General features: G+C 43.7%; 1 protein-coding gene across 1 annotated transcript; it reads right to left on the bottom strand.

Annotated features, from left to right (window-relative positions):
• Positions 1 to 2,130: 2,130 nt before the first annotated feature.
• LOC136523126 (uncharacterized) lies at positions 2,131 to 21,970 on the bottom strand. Its single transcript, XM_066516907.1, has 3 exons — positions 21,384 to 21,970; positions 3,444 to 3,487; positions 2,131 to 2,383 (listed from the first exon to the last, which is right to left on the bottom strand). The coding sequence occupies exon 1, from the start codon at positions 21,901 to 21,903 to the stop codon at positions 21,388 to 21,390; it is 516 nt and encodes a 171-aa protein (XP_066373004.1). The 5' UTR covers positions 21,904 to 21,970; the 3' UTR covers positions 2,131 to 2,383; positions 3,444 to 3,487; positions 21,384 to 21,387.
• Positions 21,971 to 22,114: the final 144 nt, after the last annotated feature.

Here is a 22,114-nt window from a genome sequence, read left to right as displayed (position 1 = left end):
CGACCGATACTCGATCTAATAATCTAACCCAGAAAAAAAAGCCTGACCATGCAAACATAGGAAAATCTAATCTAACGAAGAACTTATAAGCAATAGTCTGACCCAACCAGCCCAACGTGTTCACCGGGTGGGCACGGATCAAAATTTTGACCCGATGTTTTTTTAGCGGCCTACGCGGTGTCACATTATACACTCTGCTAATTAATAAAACCTACGGTGCATCTATGCACTTACCCATGAATGCCCTTTCGCCTATCCAACTTATATTCAGAACTCCGGACGCTCGATCAGACTAGTGACCAGCCATGTTTTCTCCTCGCAAAAAAAGACGATCGGTCATGCATGCCAACCCAGCCTCAAATAATGTGTGCGCGAGTCGGAAAGCTGGACCTGAGACGCCTTTCTAACGGCTAAAGAATGATGCATGCGTACAAGTGCACCCCACGTGTTGGACCTTGAACCGGCTAAAATATGACGATCGTGCATTTAACCTCCACAGACAACCGTTTTTGCATATCAAGTGGTACATCAACTCTTGGTCCGAATGAGTGACGGTGTACGGTCTATGGTGGTACACAACATAGTCTACCCTGAGCATGGACACCTTGCAAAACCTCAGTTGGTACTGGTAATGGCATAGTATGTACCGGTACTGGCATGGCATCAGTCGTTGTTGCCATAGCATCTATACCTCCTTGGTCATCATCAGAAGCGTCTGAATCACTACTAACTACATCACCGATCCTGTCCTCCTCCTCCTGCTCCTCTTCCCGTTCGAACTCATTCACATCGAAGTCATTACTTATACAGCCTACTGCAGTTGAATAAAACTGCTCCTGCGTCAACTGACCGTCCAAATCCATGTTATCCTGAGTTGCTTCCCCTTCGACCCCTAATTCTTTTTTATTACCTCCAAAATCATCAATGACGAGCCGTCCTGAACACCATGCATCCTGTATTCTCCACCACCACCTCAGCCATGGGCACATTAAAACCTTGGAGAACCCTAGTGTAGCGGGACCAGTGAGTAGGGTCACGCAAGGGCATGAGGACATAGTGTGCTCTAGTCTTTCCAGTATCAAACCTCCCCTTTAGTGTGAAATCACCGCCAAACTTTATATTCAAACGGACACAATGGTCGTTGAAGCTAGGAGGTTCATCAAACCATTCTAATTCTTCTTTCATATCCTCAAACATACCATCCTCTCTCCTAACACTTCCTCCGTACAAAACTCTAACACAACAATCCATCTGCAGAAGCATTTCAAGAAACTTCGTTAAGTCGTCGAAATCATCGTACGTAATGTCCATACTAACATTAATATATTTTCTAACTATAACTATACTAACTAATCAAATATTAACATCTATACAAGGCATACTATAACTGTACTAACTAAACTACCTAACTTTACTACCTATACTAACTTATTATATTACGTATACTAACTAAACTAACTAACTTTACTAACTATACTTTAATAATTTTACTAACTTTATTAACTGTGCTAACTATATTAGTGGAGTACCTCGTTGCAGAGTGCAAGACTGGGCCGGGAGGCGCGGGCGCAGGGCAGCCGTCGTGCGTGACCGGAGGTTCTGGCCGGAGGGAGAGGCGCGCCGGCGTGCGGGCGCGGCGGCCGCACCCGACGGTCGGCGGCCTGGCTGGCGCGGGCGGGCGGACGCGGCTGGCTTGCTGGCGCGGGCGGGATGGCTGGCGTGGGCGGATGTGGCCGCGGCCGACGACATGCACGGCGGCGGGCAGGCGCGGGCGAAGGCGGGCGTGGCGGCCAGGCTGCCTTGCTGTGCTGCTCGGAGAACGGCGACTGCTCGGGCACGTGGGCCGCGGCGGAGGTTATACCTGGCTTTGCCGTGCCATGGATCAGGACGCGGCACTGCCGCGCCAAGATCGGTGGCGCGGCAGAGCCCTACCACGTCAGCGGTCAGCGCTTCTGGTCACCGCCACGTCAGCCCTCTGCTGCGCCACCATGCATGGCGCGACACAGACATTTGGCCGCGCCAGGACAATAGGCGCGGCCAAAAGTGTTAGTTTAAAAAACCCGAAAGTGTTAGATTTAAAATTAGTTCCGAAAAAGTCTAAATTAAGTAGCACAGTAAACATGACAAGGCTGCCTGCCAGAGTGCTCATCAGGAGAACTAGTTCCAAATCAGGAGAACAAGTCTACATGTTACTTTACAGAGTGGTCATCAGGATAACAAAAGGAGAACTACAGTCTACAGAATGGATAGAATGCATGGCGACCTAAGTTATTTATTAGCTTGATTTTATTTACAGATGCTGATGGATTTTGCTTGGTGATGCCGTCACCTAGGAAGCAGATGCACTTTTAACAAAAGCGATACTCTTCTTGGCATCTGTAATCTGTAAAATAACAATAAAGTATATCCTGTTAGCTTTTGCTTGACACAACTCAGGTTCTGCACAAGTGTGAATATCAATAACACTATACTCCGTACTCTATGCACAAATCACTATTGGCAACATGGAAACTCTTGAGCTCTTGGGTAAAAAGATGAACAATAGTAACTATTTCACTGTTCCTTACTAACTACTTGCTCCAAAAAATCAAGATTGCTCAATCGACCAACATAAGATTGCTAAAGAAGTCAAGTAGCAACTAGAACTAAGTACTAACAAGTAATTTTTGGGAGAATGGAGATTCATTTGAACTGAACAAAAATTTTGGGAGAAAAAAGAACACAGCAAGATGACCCATAGAAACACTTGGTGGATCTGAGTATTCATCAGAGGAAGGAACAATAGAACCTCACAGCTAGCTAGCTAGCTAGCAAGAACCTCACAGCCTGCATATAAGTCAATTAGATTTACATATTTTGTTTGTTTTTAACAGCTCAATTTCATGTGTCACTTTCTATACTTTGGTTTAGGACTGAAGGCAGTACTACTTAAGGCAGCTCAATCCTGTGCTCCGAAGGCCATATTTTTGTTGATCATTGAGAATACTATAACCATAAGAAGCTGATAGTAACATAAAACTACTCAGAAGACAATAATGTTAGGATCATGAAAATGAGCATTGCAAAAGACAATAATGTTAGTAGATATACTGTATCGCTACACCTCATACCTTAACCAAAAAAAACTAAAGAAATAATAAAGAAGCATTGCAGAACTATGTCACAGCTTAGGGTTGCACTGGAATGCAGTGTGCCCACTGCCCAACTGAATCATCACCACGAATATGTGTAAAGCGTCCCTGAGTTAATCATCCCAACTGGAATGCACGCACAAATACAAAAGACAAAGCTAGCTATAGTCTCTGAAAGAAAAAGAAACCCATTGCTAAATGTATGCACAGTGAAACAGTGAAATGTAAACTGAATGCACGTAGGATCCGTCCAGCAGTTCAGACAATTTCAGCTACAAGAACATACTAGGAAAAGGTTGGTTCACAACATACCTGCTACTGCTACTGCTAGCCCTCTTCAAGTTCCAGATCTTGATCTGAAAAATGAAATTTTGTTTAGTTACCAGGAAAGAAAACAATACAGAAAGATGTCCCATAGTTTCAGATCCAAGTTTTATATCATAAACTGAAACTGAAGGATACATAGACTAGCAGTGTCACATGCATGCATCTGGACATCTGGTACAGCAGCAAGCAAACACTGCAGAAGCGATACCATCGCAAATGCTGCTACTGCTGCTGTCTGGTGATAAGTATCATAAAGCTTACTACTGGCATTAGTACTACTGTGTATTAGAAAAATATTTAGAACAATATCATGCCACGGTCAACAATTGTTTCAGATTAACGGAAGTGTCAAAATGAAATGACAAAACTTATGAATAAAATCCATGTGCCAAAATGAAGGACACAAGAAAGCATAGCTGATGGGCAGTATGTCAGTATGATTGAAAAGTGAAAATGCTAAGCTGGTGGACGCGCAGGTATTTTGATTAGTCTCAGCAGTAAAGCAACGAGCACTACCGGACAGAGCATCTTTGTCGAGGGCCTGTCCCTTTGCCGAGGGCAAATAATCGGGCACTCGGCAAAGAGTCTTTGCCGAGGGCCTGACCCTCGGCAAAGAACAGCCCTCGGCAAAGACTCTTTGCCAAGGGCCAGACCCTCGGCAAAGACAAGCACACGGCAACAATAATTATTTGCCGAGGGCTAAACCCTCGGCAAAGGGCCGGCCCTCGGCAACACCGCCTGACACGATGTCCGTCTTCTACCGTCAATCTTTGCCGAGGGCATCACCGTTAGGCCCTCGGCAAAGACTTTTTAACCGTTTTTGCATTTTTTTTTAAAAATCCTTTGCCGAGCGCCCTGTGACCTGGCGCTCGGCAAAGACAGTCTTTGTCGAGTGTCAAGGTTGGCACTCGGCAAATTAAAAAAAAAATTTGTTTTTTTTTTCTCTCCATTTTTTCCTGGGCCTTGCTACAGTAATTGAAACTCCATTTCAAAATTTGGGACAATTTTGAGTTTTTTTACTATATTTCCTTAATTATTTTTGTTTCGTTGAATTTTTTCGACTATTTCAAATTTGAACTGCATGTACATGAAATAATGGAATTTGATCACAAGTGGAGATGTTTGGCTTTTAGGCATCCGACGTCACAACTTTGAATGACTATACGCCAAACATCATGAATACCATTTTTTGAATGACCAAATTCCATTATTTCATGTACATGCAGTTCAAATTTGAAATAGTCGAAAAAAAATCAATGAAACAAAAATAATTAAGGAAATATAGTAAAAAAACTCAAAATTGTCCCAAATTTTGAAATGGAGTTTCAATTACTGTAGCAAGGCCCAGGAAAAAATGGGGAGAAAAAAACAAATTTTTTTTTTAATTTGCCGAGTGCCAACATTGACACTCGGCAAAGACTGTCTTTGCCGAGCGCCAGGTCACAGGGCGCTCGGCAAAGGATTTTTTTTAAAAAAATTGTAAAAAACTTTGCCGAGTGCCGCTGGGCCCGGCACTCGGCAAAGCTTCTAACCTAAAGGCCCACAACGGGCCGGCCCAACCGACCCCCTCCTCTCTCCCACCCGCGCCCCCGCGTCCCTGCCGCGCCGCCGCCGCCCGCGCCGCCCCCGCCGTCGTCCCCCTCCGGCCGGCGAGCTCCTGCCGGGCCCGGCCCGGCGCCCCCGTCCCGCCCCGGCGCCCCTGTCCAGCCCCGGCGGCCCCACGCCCCCGCCCCGGCGGCCCTGCGCCGCGCCCCGAGCTCGCCGGCGCCCGGCCGGCGCTCTCGCCCGGCCCCGGCGGCCCAGCAGCCCCGCGCCCGCCGCCCCGGCTTTCCCACGCCCCGCGCCCGCGCCCCTGCGGCCGGCCAGCAGAGGGAGAAGGAGAGGAGCAAGAGGAAGAAAGAGAAGGGGGAGGAGGAAGAAAGAGAAGGGGGAGGAGGAAGAGGAAGAAAGAGAAAGGGGAGGAGGAAGAAGAGGAAGGTGCCGACCCGACCGCCCGTCGATCCTCGCTTCGTTCCGACCGCCCGTTGATCCTCGCGCTGCTGCGGTCATCCCCGCCGTCGTCGTCGGCCCTCGCTCTTGTCGTTCTTGCCGCCAAGGTAAGCCCTACCCTTGTAGGGTTAGTAGTAGTAGTAGTAGTTAGTAGTTAGTAGTTAGTAGTAGTTAGTTGTAGTGTTAGTAGTAGTAGTTAGTAGTGTTAGTTGTAGGGTTAGTAGTAGTAGTAGTTAGTAAATAGTAGTAGTTAGTAAGTAGTAGTGGTTAGTAGTATTAGTTAGTAGTGTTAGTTGTAGGGTTAGTAGTAGTAGTAGTTAGTAAATAGTAGTAGTTAGTAAGTAGTAGTGGTTAGTAGTAGTAGTTGTTAATAGTTAAGTAGTTCTTAGTATTAGTACTGTTAGTAGTTAAGTAGTTGTTAGTAGTAGTTTTAGTAGTAGTTGTAGGGTTAGTAGTAATTGTTGTTGTACTACTTCAATACTTTCATCTGAATGGAAAGAGAACTAAAATGCATGGCTCCTCTTGATATATTGGTGGTTGTTGGCCTTCGTGCCCATGTTTGGTATATATGTGGTTGTTGGCCTTTGTGCCATGTTTTTTTCAAGTTTTGGGAACCTCCCCGTGCAGGGGAGGTGCTGCCAAAATTTTGAGTCGACACTAACCATTTTTGCCCTTTTTTGCAGGAGGACCTGTGGGAGGGACTCGGTGACCCCGATCGTCTTCGTCGGTGCTGCGGGTCTTCCTGCACCGCGTCGACTCGCTGAAAGGATCTAGGATGTCGCCTAGAGGGGGGTGAATAGGCATTTCTAAAAAATCAACACCTTTAAAAGCGGAAACTATTAGTAATAGGAGTTTCCACAATGGAAACTCCAAATCAAAGTAATACAACCCCTCACAAGTTAGCCACAAAGTATATAAAAGATACTAGATAAACCTAGGGAGCCAAACAACGGCAACCAAAGAGTTGAATCAAAATGCACTAGTCAGTTAATGTCGGAAGTTCCGACAGTTTGGGTCAGAACTTCCGACGTGTCAGAAGTCCCGACGTTTGGGTCAGAACTTCCGACGTGTCAGAAGTCCTGACAGTTTGGGTCAGAACTTCCAACGCAAACTATCAGCACTTCCGACCCCTACGGGAAATGAACTACAAGTGCTAAAATGAACTTTGTGATGCCGATAACTTACAAACCCACTTCCTAGTGGTAAGGTAAGGTGTTGGGTCACTCTCTTGACGTTGATAAGCCACCACTCCGTAGATCGAGGCCCAAACCCTAAGAAATAGCTAGAGAGAGGAAGATAACCAAATACATGTAAATTCGAGCAAATCACAACAACAACAAGCACGCGGGAGACAAGAATTTATCCCGAGGTTCGACAGCCCCACAAAGGAGCTCCTACGTCCTCGTTGTTGAGGTGACCACTTTGGTCGAAGTCTCTTCCACCTCCTTGCCTCACTCAAGGATACCACAAAGGTCACTTGAGTTTCTTCACTAGAAAACAAGGGTAATACAAACTTCCCAAGGCTCTTCCACAAGATGGAAGCTCTTGGGCGACGCCTCGCCGGCTAGGGGAAAATCCCCAAGAGTAACAAATGCAAATCAAACCGGCTTGACGAAGAAATCATGTGCTCAAGCTTGCTCAAAGTGTTTTTCTCACTCAATCCACTCTCCAATCACTCAAACCCTTTAGGAATTGAAGTTGGAGGCAAAGGAGAGAAGAGTGGCGAGCCTAGAATGCTTGGGGGCTGCTTTGGCCGAGTGTTTGTTGCAATGAAATGAGTGGGCAACGGTTAGAATGGAGGAGACGGGTATATATACTCCAAGGTAAAATCTAACCGTTCAGATCTACGTCGGGAGTTCCGACGCAGATCTTGGGACTTCCGACGTATGAAGAAAACACTGTTCATGTGAGGTCAAAGTCCACTCGAGACAGCCAGCGTCGGAACTTCCGACGAACGTTGGGACTTTCGACGGTCGGAACTTCTGACAAACGTCGGGACTTCCGACGTGCACAGTCAGCATGTCAGTAGAACCATCGATGCCGGGACTCCCGGCTTGGGTCAGGACTTCCGACTGTCGGGAGTTCCGACTCACGTTGGGACTTTCGACGTCCACAGTCATCGCACAGGCAGTGACTGGGAGTCAGCACTTCCGGCAAGAGTCATGACTTCCGACTGTCGGGAGTTCCGGCTTACGTCGGGACTTCCGACATCGACAGTCACAGAAAATTATTCTTTGTGCTCGTGAAGTGCTAGAGTGTCTCTCTTTTGATTTAATTATTATGCTTGAGCACTCTATCTTCCTCAGACCACCTAAACTTGCATCCCTCTTAATAGTACGGCATACCTATTAACTCAAGATTAAAAGAAAAACGAAATTAAACCTTTTGAGTTGATCTTCTTTAAATTGATGCCGTGTCTTTCAATCTTCATCAAGTGAGGGTGCCAACATGTCAATATTGATCTTTTCACTTGAGCATAGCCATCTTGAGCATGTGACTTGATTCCATTCATCAAATATGAATAACTCCAAATGCATCAAGTCACTTTAGTCAACTTGTCCAATATAGATTTGATCCTTCACATCAATATGACCATCTTAGCTTGATTAGTACCTCAACTAAATGCAAGTACTTTCTTCTTCACCCTAGCTAGGTTTTTCGGCCGCCAAGCCATCGCTTGCCCTTCACCCTTGCTTAGTACCTCAAAGCCTTTCCTTGCTATCTTCACCATCTCAAGCCATTAAGTCACATCTTGTGTTGAATCATTTATTCATATGTATTATTATCTTTTTCATTTCAATTTAGCAAGCTTCAAATATGAGACCAATCCATATGCAATCCCTTATGTCTCATTAATTAATTCTTACAAGCTTGCTTTCACATAGAACATGGAAATCCCACAATAAATAAGCCTTTGCATGAATTCTATTTGCATTGTTGTCTTGTGCTTGAACTAGATTGTTTACACAATAACACATCATTTTGGCTTTCATTAAGTACCTGTGAGATAACCTATTACCTGTCCACACTTAGCAAACAGGTTAGTTCTTTAATCACGTTGTCATTTAATCATCCAAAACCTACTAAATGGCTACATGCACTTTCAATCTCCCCCTTTTTGGTGATTGATGACAACTTGATTAAAGCTTACAAAATGATATAAACATTTAAACTTTTGGGTTTAATGATTTATGAGAGGCCCCCCCTTAATATGTGCTTATGATTAGAATTCACAAAATGACCTCAAATGTCAATTGCACATACTAAAACATATAGGAGACTCCCCCTAAATCATTGCATCCGTGGGGTGCATGTGTGTGACAAAGTTAAACCGTGATGCATATGACAAGATATATCACACAAGAATAAATATAAAGGCATCACATCAAATATTTTCATTCTAGCATGCATAGTCCTTATGAAAATAAATATAACACATGTAATTCACACATAGCACTCATTACACATTTTCTCAAGTCCAGAAACCACCGATATATAAAAAAGATCATATCTCAAGAAATACATAGATAAAGCATAAGTGAGTCTCATCTCTCACATGATACAATCTATCTCAAATCCAAGATACATCAATGAAGCTCAAAAATAAGAAACGACAGCCTGCAGTACATATCTTCAGGTACAAAGATAAGCAAATGAGACTATCCTGAAGCTTTAATCAGTCTCTCTCCCCCTTTGTCATCTATCACCACAAAGGTCCAACAATGACATACTAAGGACAAAGGGGCTACAAGCTGTCATACAAAGCACAAAGAATGCTTAAGGTTCAAACTTTGTACTAATCTCTCCCTTTGTATTAAACTCTCCCCCTTTGTCATCTTAAAGAGGTTGTACTTGTCACTTGTTTGCAATTCAAAATAGATCAAATACATGGGTTTACTAGCTCATGAACAAACTCATACACTAACCACTAGATTATATAATCATTCAAGCAATAGTGGTAGTCTATGAATCTAAAAATTTTCATTTGTAATGCATGATCCTATAAGCATGTACTATATGCACTAACCGCATACTAGTAATGGATGAAAAATGATCATGCACAATACAATGATACCTTTGCTATATTGGAGAGGAAGATAGTCATATAGATTTCAATTCATTTCTCTAATAACACCATGAAGTCCAATTATAAGCTTAGTGAAGACCAATAGATGCCAATTCTTTGAATTCCTATTCTTCACCCATATGAATTGAGAATCACTAATGATCAAGTGCACTCTTCTTATTGTGGTTAGCTTGCTTCTTCTTTGATCATTGCTTGCTTGAGAGAACTAAAAGATGCACCACTTGTAATACCACTTGAAATTTCATGATACCACTTGCAATTTCATGACTTGTTCTCTTTTGGGTGTTGCTTGCTTTCTAGACCAATCTCTTGATTTTCTTCAACCAAGTACCTCAAATGTCCCTTTAGATTACCACTTCAATTTTAGCCATCCAAGCCTAGAGCGAAGTGACCTCTGTCCAAAGAACCATCCTTGATACTCACTTGAAATAACTTGAAAGGAAACCACTTGATCCACTTGAAAGATTTTATTTGATTGATCCATATTGTTGGACTTAATTTGATGAATAACTTTGAATCCTTCTTTAAGTCATTTTCTTTCTACTTGTTTAAGTCCTTTTGTTTCTATCAAAAGATCTTCAATTATCACTAGAACTTAAACTTTATCTTCATCTTGATCTTGGTCTTGATCTCTAGCTTGAGTACCAAATGTGTACCAGATACACTCTTCAAACAAATTGTCTTGTACTCATCATTTGTCATGCTTCTATCTCAAACCAAAACCAAAACATAGGTACCTCAATCACTTATAGATATGATTCTAATTTGAGGACCTTTGAATCTAAGTGACTTTTGATCAATCCAATAATTGTCACTTTCCTAGCAGATTCTGTACTCTTCAAAGAATAAATCATATCTCCCAAAGTACATATCCAAAAACCACAAAATTTGGTGAAGATGTGACACACTAAGCCTTCTAGTAGCTGTAAAAATTTTAGCTTCTTTTGACTTCTATATTGCTACCAGATTTCATATCTTTCCACACTGCTACATGCTGAAAACTGCTGCACTATAGCTGACAAGATCTACTCCAAATCCGAAGTATCACTTATCCAAATCTCATAAAATTTGCACAGCAACTAATACCATAAGTGTAGAGCATGCAGGCCAAATTTCAAGCCAATACAAATAGATTTGGTTGCTCAAACATGTCAATGATCATTGCTAGCTCAGATTTTCAATATTGGACAGATTTCAATAATTGAGCTATTTTTCTTCAAATTGAACCAAACTTGAAATCAACTTGTTTGAATACTCTCACAAGACACATGTCCATTCAAACCACTTACTAGAAGAAATCTTATGAACATATCCAATCAAACCAACTTCAAACTTGATTACTTAAGCATTTAATCCATTCAAACATCTCATAGCAAGCAACATATGCATATATATCCAATTCAATTAACTCATATGCACCCAAATAAACTTTGATCAACAAGAGATATACCTTGATAGCTTATGATCATCTTTGCAAGCTTCAACTCCACTTATTTGCAGGCATTCAAATATATCAATAAATTCCCATAACTTGAATATGACACTTGTATGTTGATAGCATATGGACTTCACTCAATTTTGACTTGGCATTGGGATAGAATTGCACTAGGTTTTAATACTTGACTCAACATAAGATGAACAATAATAATTTCATTGAATCAAGTCTCCAATGCCATGGTACCTATAAACGATCATCCACTTTTCGATGGTACCCAAACTAGTTTGGGTCCTCTCATGTTAGACGCAACATACTTAGGCATAGCCTTAGTATAAATAGCGGAATTTTTGCAATACTAACCAATAAGGTACAATAATAAACCTTCATAGGCATAATATTTGCATCAATTGAAATAGGCTTAGGATTCTCACTTAGGGGACATGAATTAGCCAAGAATTGATTTTCTTTTTTTTGAATATTTAGCAAAATTATGATTTTCAAAAACTTGAGAGAGATTTTAGACGGACATAGGGATTTTTATGGACTTGAGAGAACCATGTCACATGTGATTAGGCAAATAATCAACCAAGGGTAGCAATAATCACAATATGACATGACTATGTCACAAAGACCCAAAAACCACATGTTTTTCAAAAACCACACCACCTACACATGCTAGTTAGAGATTTTGAAAAACATCTATCCTATATCACACAAATGCACACACTAGCATATAAAGGGCCTTAGATGCACTTACCATGCATGTATGTAAATACATACCTTTGTCTTGAGCCCACAATATCACCACTGAGATAATACATGGCATGACAACATCATGTTGACCTCACTTGTCAAATAATCATACCATATATGAAATCAATTTTCATCCAAAGGACTACAAATAATACTAGATAAATTTGTTAGTCCACAATATCACCACTGAGATAATACATGGCATGACAACATCATGTTGACCTCACTTGTCAAATAATCATACCATATATGAAATCAATTTTCATCCAAAGGACTACAAATAATACTAGATAAATTTGTTAGTCCACAATGGTGCAAAATAGAAACTGAGCTCCCCCTAAATAAGTACCATAAGTAATTTGAATGACTTTCAACAGGCACTTTATTCTTTTAAGAATTTGGGAGTCAATTTTCTATTTTGACCAACACAAAGTAATTTGCCATATTTAAATTTCGTTGAGACATACTCACAACCCACTTAGGTTTGATAGATCACAAGCTTCTAAGCAAATTAAGGATATATGAAATCATATGGATCAAACCTCAATTGCATCCCAATTAGTGCTCTGGTTCCTACCATACCAGACACGTCCGGTAGACATACCGGACACGTCCGGCATGTGAAGAACATAAACACTTTTCCTTTCTACCCTGGCCATACCAGACATGTCTGGTAGGCGCAGGACAGAAACAATTGAAGCGCTGCTTGTGATTCTTCGTTTTAGCTCTAGTACTTCTTGTATGCCTGCATCTGAACAAATGCATTGCTCTACTAGAGAGCCATTAAAAGCATCACATGGCAAATATGATAATGGTTAAATAAAACTAATTAGTCACTTCCAATTATTTCACAAATATGCTTATTTGTGAGCCATTGAGCACTAAACACAAAGTGGCTTTCCTATAAGGTCTTTAGGTACTTGTTACCAATGGTAGAGATGAAGTAAACGATATGGTCATTGATTTATCTTCGGGTCAGCCATATATGAGATTATGATAAGAATTGATTGATAGATTGAGTGAATATTTTCAATTTGCTTGCTCAACCATCCCGAAGCTTTCATCTCACCACCAAGTATCTACATTATCAACCTAAGCACATTTTGGTACCCAACTCTTGTTGGGTCCTTTTGGGTTAGTCAACAAGTGCTTAGGCACCCAAATGGCCTTAGTACTAGTTTGTGGTGAACACATCACCTTGCTAGTGCTAATTCTATTTGTGGTCTTCCTAAGCATATTATCATAAACAAATGTGTTCGGCTTAGGGATGTTACCATTTGGGCAATCATAGCTTAGATGCCCCTTTCTTCCACAAGCATAGCATATGCGACCTTTGTTTGCTCTATGCTTGTTTTGCTTGTATGGACATCCATCAACCTTGTGGCCCATCTCATTGCATCCATAGCATCTTCTTGTTGCAACTTGAGCTTCCTTTCTTGCCTCCTTGTACATTGGGCATTTCTTGGTTGGATGCCCCAACTTCTTGCACATGAGATAAGTGCTTTGTCCATCACTTTTCCTTTGGTTGGCCAACTTGTTTGAGGCCGTTTGATCGGCCACTTCACACTTGTCGGCCCAACTCTTGTGTGGACACATGGTAATCTCATGTCCATTCACTCCACAACCATAGCATAATCTTTTTTCATGTTTCTTGCTCTTGGTTGTGTTGGCCTTGCTTGAAATGTGATTCTTTTGTTGGAATTTGGAGGAAGCAAGGTTTGAACCCTTCTCAAGCTTCTTCACCATGTTAACACGGTTATCTTGAGAAGGTTGTGCTCTCTCCTTACCCTTCAATCGAATCACATCATTTTTTAGCCTTTCCACTTCTTCCTTAAGCTCTACATTTTCTATAAATTTTTGCTCAATCGAAGATTGGCTTGCTTGAGAAGCACACTCATTAGCACAAGAAATATTCAATTGAGATTGTGTACAAGTGAGTGTGTGAGTGGAAGGTTGAGATGATTTTACCGTTGTAATCACAACCTCATGAGCCACCTCAAGCATGATGCTTGATTCTACTAATTCTTCATGAGAGCACTTGAGATGAACATAGTTTGCTTGTAGCACATTATATTTGCTTGAGAGTTCATCTAATTTTGCCTTGAGCTCAAAGTTTTCCTTCTCTAGTTGTGAAACACTAGAAGAGGAGTTAGTAACTAAAGCATGCTCAATTGATAATTTTTCATACCTCTCATTTATGGCCTTTAGCTCTTGCAATTTGGAGATGAGAAACTTTTCTTGATTTTGAAGTGATTGCTATTGTTTCTCATTCTCTTCCTCTAGCTCATCATTCTTCTCAACTAGCTTCATGAGAATGAGCTTGTCTTTGTTGCTTAGATGATCAAGAGTGTAGCTATCTTCAATTTCAATATCACTCTCTTCTTGATCATCTACTCGTGCTATCTCCTTGGCTTGATCTTTCTTGCTAGCCTTCTTCTTGCTTTTCTTGGCCATGAGACACAAGTGATGAGTATCATGAGATACTGAGGTTGACTCATCACTTGGCCGCCACCGAGCTTGAGCCTCATCATCACAGACTGCCTGCTGTCCGGCTGCCTCAGCCATACCAGACACGTTTGGCAGGGATACCGAACATGTCCGGTATGTGCTTGCAGACAGCGCAGTCGCCTCGGCTTGCATCTCTAGCTCTGGCTCGACGCTCTTGAGGTCTTGTGAGGCTTCTTCGCCACATGAAGACATAATGGACATATTTTCCATTGACTCGACCTCAAGTGCATCATCGCATTTGGATTTTCCATATACCTCAACGAGTTTGGTCCAAATGAGATGAGCACTCTCAGGAGGTGGTTGTCCATTGAATATTGCCTCATCTTGAACCTCTACACTCAATGTACTCAAAATGATATTAATAGCTTGAGCATTGAGTTGCACGCATATTTCTTCCTCTTTTGATAAATTCTTATAGTTGCTCCAATCAACTATAGGAAGAGGTATGCTTGCAAACACAATATGCTCAACAAGAGGACTAATATCTCTAAAAGCATTGAGTACATGAATTGACCAAGATAGAAAGTTTGAACCATCATTTTGGAGAAGCATCGGCTCCAACTCGATAGGCATCGACATCCTTTTCTCACGGCGGTGAAGCTTTAGGTGAGAACCTCGCTCTGTTACCAATTGAAAGGATCTAGGATGTCGCCTAGAGGGGGGTGAATAGGCGTTTCTAAAAAATCAACACCTTTAAAAGAGGAAACTATTAGTAATAGGAGTTTCCACAATGGAAACTCCAAATCAAAGTAATACAACCCCTCACAAGTTAGCCACAAAGTATATAAAAGATACTAGATAAACCTAGGGAGCCAAACAACGGCAACCAAAGAGTTGAATCAAAATGCACTAGTCAGTTAATGTCGGAAGTCCCGACAGTTTGGGTCAGAACTTCCGACGTGTCAGAAGTTCCGACGTTTGGGTCAGAACTTCCGACGTGTCAGAAGTCCTGACAGTTTGGGTCAGAACTTCCAACGCAAACTGTCAGCACTTCCGACCCCTACGGGAAATGAACTACAAGTGCTAAAATGAACTTTGTGATGCCGATTACTTACAAACCCACTTCCTAGTGGTAAGGTAAGGTGTTGGGTCACTCTCTTGACGTTGATAAGCCACCACTCCGTAGATCGAGGCCCAAACCCTAAGAAATAGCTAGAGAGAGGAAGATAACCAAATACATGTAAATTCGAGCAAATCACAACAACAACAAGCACGCGGGAGACAAGAATTTATCCCGAGGTTCGGCAGCCCCACAAAGGAGCTCCTACGTCCTCGTTGAGGTGACCACTTTGGTCGGAGTCTCTTCCACCTCCTTGCCTCACTCAAGGATACCACAAAGGTCACTTGAGTTTCTTCACTAGAAAACAAGGGTAATACAAACTTCCCAAGGCTCTTCCACAAGATGGAAGCTCTTGGGCGACGCCTCGCCGGCTAGGGGAAAATCCCCAAGAGTAACAAATGCAAATCAAACCGGCTTGACGAAGAAATCATGTGCTCAAGCTTGCTCAAAGTGTTTTTCTCACTCAATCCACTCTCCAATCACTCAAACCCTTTAGGAATTGAAGTTGGAGGCAAAGGAGAGAAGAGTGGCGAGCCTAGAATGCTTGGGGGCTGCTTTGGCCGAGTGTTTGTTGCAATGAAATGAGTGGGCAACGGTTAGAATGGAGGAGACGGGTATATATACTCCAAGGTAAAATCTAACCGTTCAGATCTACGTCGGGAGTTCCGACGCAGATCTTGGGACTTCCGACGTATGAAGAAAACACTGTTCATGCGAGGTCAAAGTCCACTCGAGACAGCCAGCGTCGGAACTTCCGACGAACGTTGGGACTTTCGACGGTCGGAACTTCCGACAAACGTCGGGACTTCCGACGTGCACAGTCAGCATGTCAGTAGAACCATCGATGCCGGGACTCCCGGCTTGGGTCGGGACTTTCGACTGTTGGGAGTTCCGACTCACGTTGGGACTTTCGACGTCCACAGTCATCGCACAGGCAGTGACTGGGAGTCAGCACTTCCGGCAAGAGTCATGACTTCTGACTGTCGGGAGTTCCGGCTTACGTCGGGACTTCCGACACCGATAGTCACAGAAAATTATTCTTTGTGCTCGTGAAGTGCTAGAGTGTCTCTCTTTTGATTTAATTATTATGCTTGAGCACTCTATCTTCCTCAGACCACCTAAACTTGCATCCCTCTTAATAGTACGGCATACCTATTAACTCAAGATCAAAAGAAAAACGAAATTAAACCTTTTGAGTTGATCTTCTTTAAATTGATGCCGTGTCTTTCAATCTTCATCAAGTGAGGGTGCCAACATGTCAATATTGATCTTTTCACTTGAGCATAGCCATCTTGAGCATGTGACTTGATTCCATTCATCAAATATGAATAACTCCAAATGCATCAAGTAACTTTAGTCAACTTGTCCAATATAGATTTGATCCTTCACATCAATATGACCATCTTAGCTTGATTAGTACCTCAACTAAATGCAAGTACTTTCTTCTTCACCCTAGCTAGGTTCTTCGGCCGCCAAGCCGTCGCTTGCCCTTCACCCTTGCTTAGTACCTCGAAGCCTTTCCTTGCTATCTTCACCATCTCAAGCCATTAAGTCACATCTTGTGTTGAATCATTTATTCATATGTATTATTATCTTTTTCATTTCAATTTAGCAAGCTTCAAATATGAGACCAATCCATATGCAATCTCTTATGTCTCATTAATTAATTCTTACAAGTTTGCTTTCACATAGAACATGGAAATCCCACAATAAATAAGCCTTTGCATGAATTCTATTTGCATTGTTGTCTTGTGCTTGAACTAGATTGTTTACATAATAACACATCATTTTGGCTTTCATTAAGTACCTGTGAGATAACCTATTACCTGTCCACACTTAGCAAACAGGTTAGTTCTTTAATCACGTTGTCATTCAATCATCCAAAACCCACTAAAGGGCTACATGCACTTTCACTCGCCACTGCACCGACTCTCCACCGCCCCGCTACCCTGACCTCACCGGCACCCTAGGTATAACCCCTCTATCCGTATGTGGTCTTTGGTCACGTAACCTAGTTAGGTGTCTCCCGTCCGAAAGAGATACGGTTGGAGGTATACAGATCTTTGTATATCTGCGACCGTATCTGTTTCGGATTGTCCACGTTTTTTGGACAGCCCGCGGATGCGTAGATAAGTTAGTTTTCATGGTCCGCTCCGGTCCGAGATGGTGTTTCGGCATCACCCCTGTTGTTCTCTGGATACACACTCTCCCTTGCAGGACGTGCATTGGGAGAACAGCGGGGAGGTGCTGCCGAAATTCTGTCTCGGATAGGGAGCGGAGCATGGAAACTAACCGCATCTACGCATCCACGGGTGGGATTAGGACCTATCCTCACCTATTAGAGAGTAGGAGCACCGCGTAAATGCAATTGATGGTTACATTACTATGTTCTGTATATGTGGAAGGATGTAAGACCGTCAGTGGATGTACACGGGCCGGAGAAGCAGGAGTGACTTTGACATTGAGTGGGTGAATGGGACAGATGCTTTCTTGGAACATGCATGGAGCTCGGGTGTAGCTAAAGGACATTCTAAACCTTGGTGTCCCTGTAGCAAATGTGACAACAACATAAGGGTAGACAAGGTGACCATGGGTAAACATCTTGTGTACAATGGTTATACGGCTGGCTACCACCGGTGGATCCACCATGGTGAAGCAGATCGTATAAGAGCGGAGGTGGTGAGACCACGCCTCGAGGCTTTTGATGATGATGCCGGAGTAGCAGACATGCTAGATGACACTCACCAAGCTCACTTCGCAGAAGGACGTGAGAAGGAGGAGATGGAGGAAGCCGCTAAGGCCTTCTACGAAATGTTGGACCCCGGCCTTCATTGGGCAAGTCTTTTATTAAAATAATGAATGGATACATCGGTTTTGTATGCAGATGTATTTCAAGCCAGAAGGACTTGAGGCCCGGGCGGATCAGGCGGCTGCCGTCTCCTGTAGGAAGTACGTCACCGACATGCACCACGAGGCGCGCGTGCAGGCCCACAGAGACTACTATGCCGTGGTGTTGAAGCAGTCCATCAGCAAGCCTGATGCAAGACAGGTGGAGCTGTCCCGGGCCCAGTACCTTGAGGTAGACGAAAAACATTAATAATGATTCGTTTTGAGATTAAGTCGGTTTAATTTTATCTTTTTCTATGTCAAATAATCGATGACTTGTAGGTGGTTCCCTGGTGGTGCCGATCCCACTCCTTGTGCTGGGAGATGATCGTGGACAGGTGGTTGTCCAATGACTTTGCTGAGAACCACGCGAGGCGGCGGGACCAGCGTCTGCTGAGGCGAGGTGCTACTCACCATCAAGGCAGCCGCAGCCTCCCGGCCTACAAACAAGCATATGTAAGTGATTTCTTTTATCTTATTTGACGCTGAGTTCTGCCTTATTTCTCACCATCTTGCCGTCTTACTCGCAGGAGGCTGCACACCCGGGCATGGAGGTCTCGGAGTTCTCTGCGTGGGCTATGTCCCACATGGGCAAGGCGTCTTCCTCTGTCTCCTTCGACCCGTCTACCCCGCGCGAGGTGTACTCCGACCCGACCGTGCACACTAAGGTCCAAGAGTACACCTCAAAGGTGAGGGAGGTCCATGGGGAAGATTACAATGTGCGCACTAAGCCCATTGATGCAGATACCATCATGAGGCTAGGAGGAGGCAAGCAGCATGGGCGGCTGTGGATTGCAGACGGCGCCATCGACTCCACCACTGTTCCCTCTCTCGACGTGCTCCGAGCACGGAGCACGAGCTCTAGCCAGCCCATACGCCCACGGCCTAGTCCGTCACTGCAGCGGGTCGACGCTCTCGAGGTACGTCCTGTTTTACTCGTCGTACGTTCATCTTTGCACACCTAAGTTACATTTGCATTACTAAAACATTGAAGTTTGTATTGCAGGCCGAGCTGCAGGCCCAGAAGCTCGTGGTCGAGGCTCAGAGCGCGCAACTGCAGGCCCAAAGGGAAGCGTTCGCGGCCCAGGAGAGGAGGATGCAAGAAATGGAGGCTTTCATGCGGAGTGTCCAGCAAGGGAGTGTACCTTTGCCGTTGGCAGCACCTCCACCGCCTACTCCTACAGCCACTCCTGTAAGTATGAAAATTCACTCTTACTAGATGCTTCCTTGACATACAACCATGGTTGACATACAAACTTACTAGATGCTTGACATAGAAACTTACTAGATGCTTAACATAGAAACTTACTACATGCTTGCACTAGCTATGACATACACCAATGCTTCACATAGAAACTTACTAGATGAATCTCACACATGCAACCTCTTATCCTTTTTGCAGCTTCCGTCGGCGGGTTCGAATAACCCCGCTAATGCGTCACCGAATGAACCATCGTGTCATAGGCCGCTTTTCTGAGGAGTTGTGCTTCGTCATGTGCTTCGACTTGAGCTTCACTTGTGGTTGTGACTTGTGCTTTGACTTGATGGACTGTGTTTGTGAATTTATGACTTGTGGTTGTGATATTTGACTTGTGGTTGCGATATGTTGTTATTTGAGTTGTGGTTGTGATATAATGTGTGAAAATAGTTTCGTTGTAATATATATGTGATTATTGTGATGTTTGTGATATATATGTGACATGTGATATATATTTGAACTGTTTGTGTCAGTAGAATGCAAAAAACAAAAAAAAAATTGCAGTTTCGGTTGATTTGCCGAGTGCAATGGTCATGACACTCGGCAAAGCTGGAAAACTTTGCCGAGTGCCGGGACATTGCACTCGGCAAAGATTTTTTTTAAAAAAAAAGCAAAAAATCTTTGCCGAGTGCCAAGCTGGGGAGGCACTCGGCAAAGAGTTTTTTTAAAAAAAATAAAAAATGTCTTTGCCGAGTGCCTTGCCGCCGTGGCACTCGGCAAAGAGTTTTTGAAAAAAAATAAAAAATGTCTTTGCCGAGTGCCCAAACTGTCGGCACTCGGCAAAGACGCCGTCAACGGAGCAGCGCCGTTGACGGCTGCTTTTCTTTGCCGAGCACCGCCGTTGGCCCTCGGAAAATGCTTTGCCGAGTGCCCAACAACTGGCCCTCGGCAAAGAGCCTCTTTGCCGTTAAATTTTTTTCCGAGGGCTCTTTGCCGAGGGCGGCGCTCGGCAAAGCCTTTGCCGAGGGCTTTTAGGCCTTTGCCGAGTGCCCTGGGCCCTTGGCAAAGATGCTCTATCCGGTAGTGGAGTATGATACCATGATAGTTAACAAATGTTCTAGGCCGGAAAAAGAAAAGGCAGCTTTCTAGCAACATCACCATCACGCTTGTTTCATCAATCAGACACTACTAGTACTACTGGTTCTGAAAGCTGCTTACTGCATATTTTTTTCAATGCCCAGATGGAGCTAGCACTGTTTGTCTCTAGCCCTAGTATTTGACATAAACTTTCATTACTGATAGCTCATAGTATATGCTATTCAAAGCAGCAAAATCTAGATAGCTGAAAGTTTACCTATTGTTTCAGGGATGGTAAATGTACCACTAAAGATCAAGTGAAAGAAACAAAAGGTGAAGGCGGGACAAAGAGATGGTTGAAATTGGAGTTGTCTCATGACTCTACAGCTGATCGAATTGGTATGATATATCAAGTTCAAGTTGGAGAATTTTACAAAAGCTTTCTAATAGGTCCAAGAATATCAAAACCAAAGTCTAGAGAAAAAATAGATGGTCAAAATACTAAAGCATCAACAAGTGGCCAACTTATTGATATTCTCACCGGATCCACAGAGCTACACTCACATGCAAATATCAAGGTTCACAGAGCTACATTCACATGCAAATAGCCAAATATTGCAGATACGTTGCGATTTGCATAGAATAATTTGGGACGAACCATATAAAAAATTATTAATAATATATTGTGGCTAGAATGTGTTCTGTCCTTCAAGAACTAAGCATTTGTTCAAGTTGGAAGAGTCTATATGCAAAATGGCGAAAGCGACGCAAACAAAATGCAGAAACATCTATCAGATCAGGTAATAGCAGTTCTCATAGGCTTAGGCTCCCTCAATATTAATAGATACAGTATGGCACTTTTATTTGTCGATCGTATGGACGCTCATCAGAGTGTGTCAGAGAAGTTGGTGTTATACTGTTATACTTACCCATCTATGAAGCAAGAACATACAGATGTCTCTCATCCCTCTCGCAGTCTCGCATGATCAGAGATTCAGATCGCTTCTCATCGTCATCATCATGGAGAAACAGAGCGTAGAACCCACCGCCGACGGTGGCGGCGGCCAAGACCCATACCACGACCGCGAGGCCCAGTGGCATCACCTCCCCGATCTTCCAGGTGAAGGCGGCTGTGAGCGTGGTGGTGAGGAGCCACACGGCGAGCCTGGCGCGGCCGCGCGCGGGGGACCCGTGCGGCGCGACCTCGAAGCGGTGGAGCGCGCAGAGGAGCAGGGCCAGGTTCAGGTGGGAGACGACGACGAAGGCGACCGCGCCGTGGCCGTCGCCGCGGACGCGGCGGACGCAGAGCGCGAGGTTGAGCCCCAGGAAGACGAGAATCGCCACGGTGGCCCAACGGACGCGGCGGGTGGGGGCCGCCGGCGCCGCGGCCGCGGGTTTGGATTTCTGGTTGGGATCGTTGGCGTAGGGGAGCTCCGCCGCATACGCCATCGCGCTGCTCGGTGGTCGATTCGCAGTGTTGAATTGGGGATTGGGTTGGGGCTTCTGCGCCGCAGTCAAGTGAAGTCCTACCGTGAGATTTCCGTGAAGTTCCAATGAGTCATGGTGGCAACAACCACCAGGCCCAGATCTAGACGACACGCTCGCCGCGTGTCCTAATTATTTTTAAGAATGTGTTCATGTACTTACATTAAAAAAAGGG

The sequence above is a fragment of the Miscanthus floridulus genome, chromosome 18 (assembly GCF_019320115.1).
Source record: "Miscanthus floridulus cultivar M001 chromosome 18, ASM1932011v1, whole genome shotgun sequence".
NCBI lineage: Eukaryota > Viridiplantae > Streptophyta > Magnoliopsida > Poales > Poaceae > Miscanthus > Miscanthus floridulus.
Note: the sequence above shows the minus strand (reverse complement) of the source record. Positions and strands in the feature narration are given on the sequence as shown.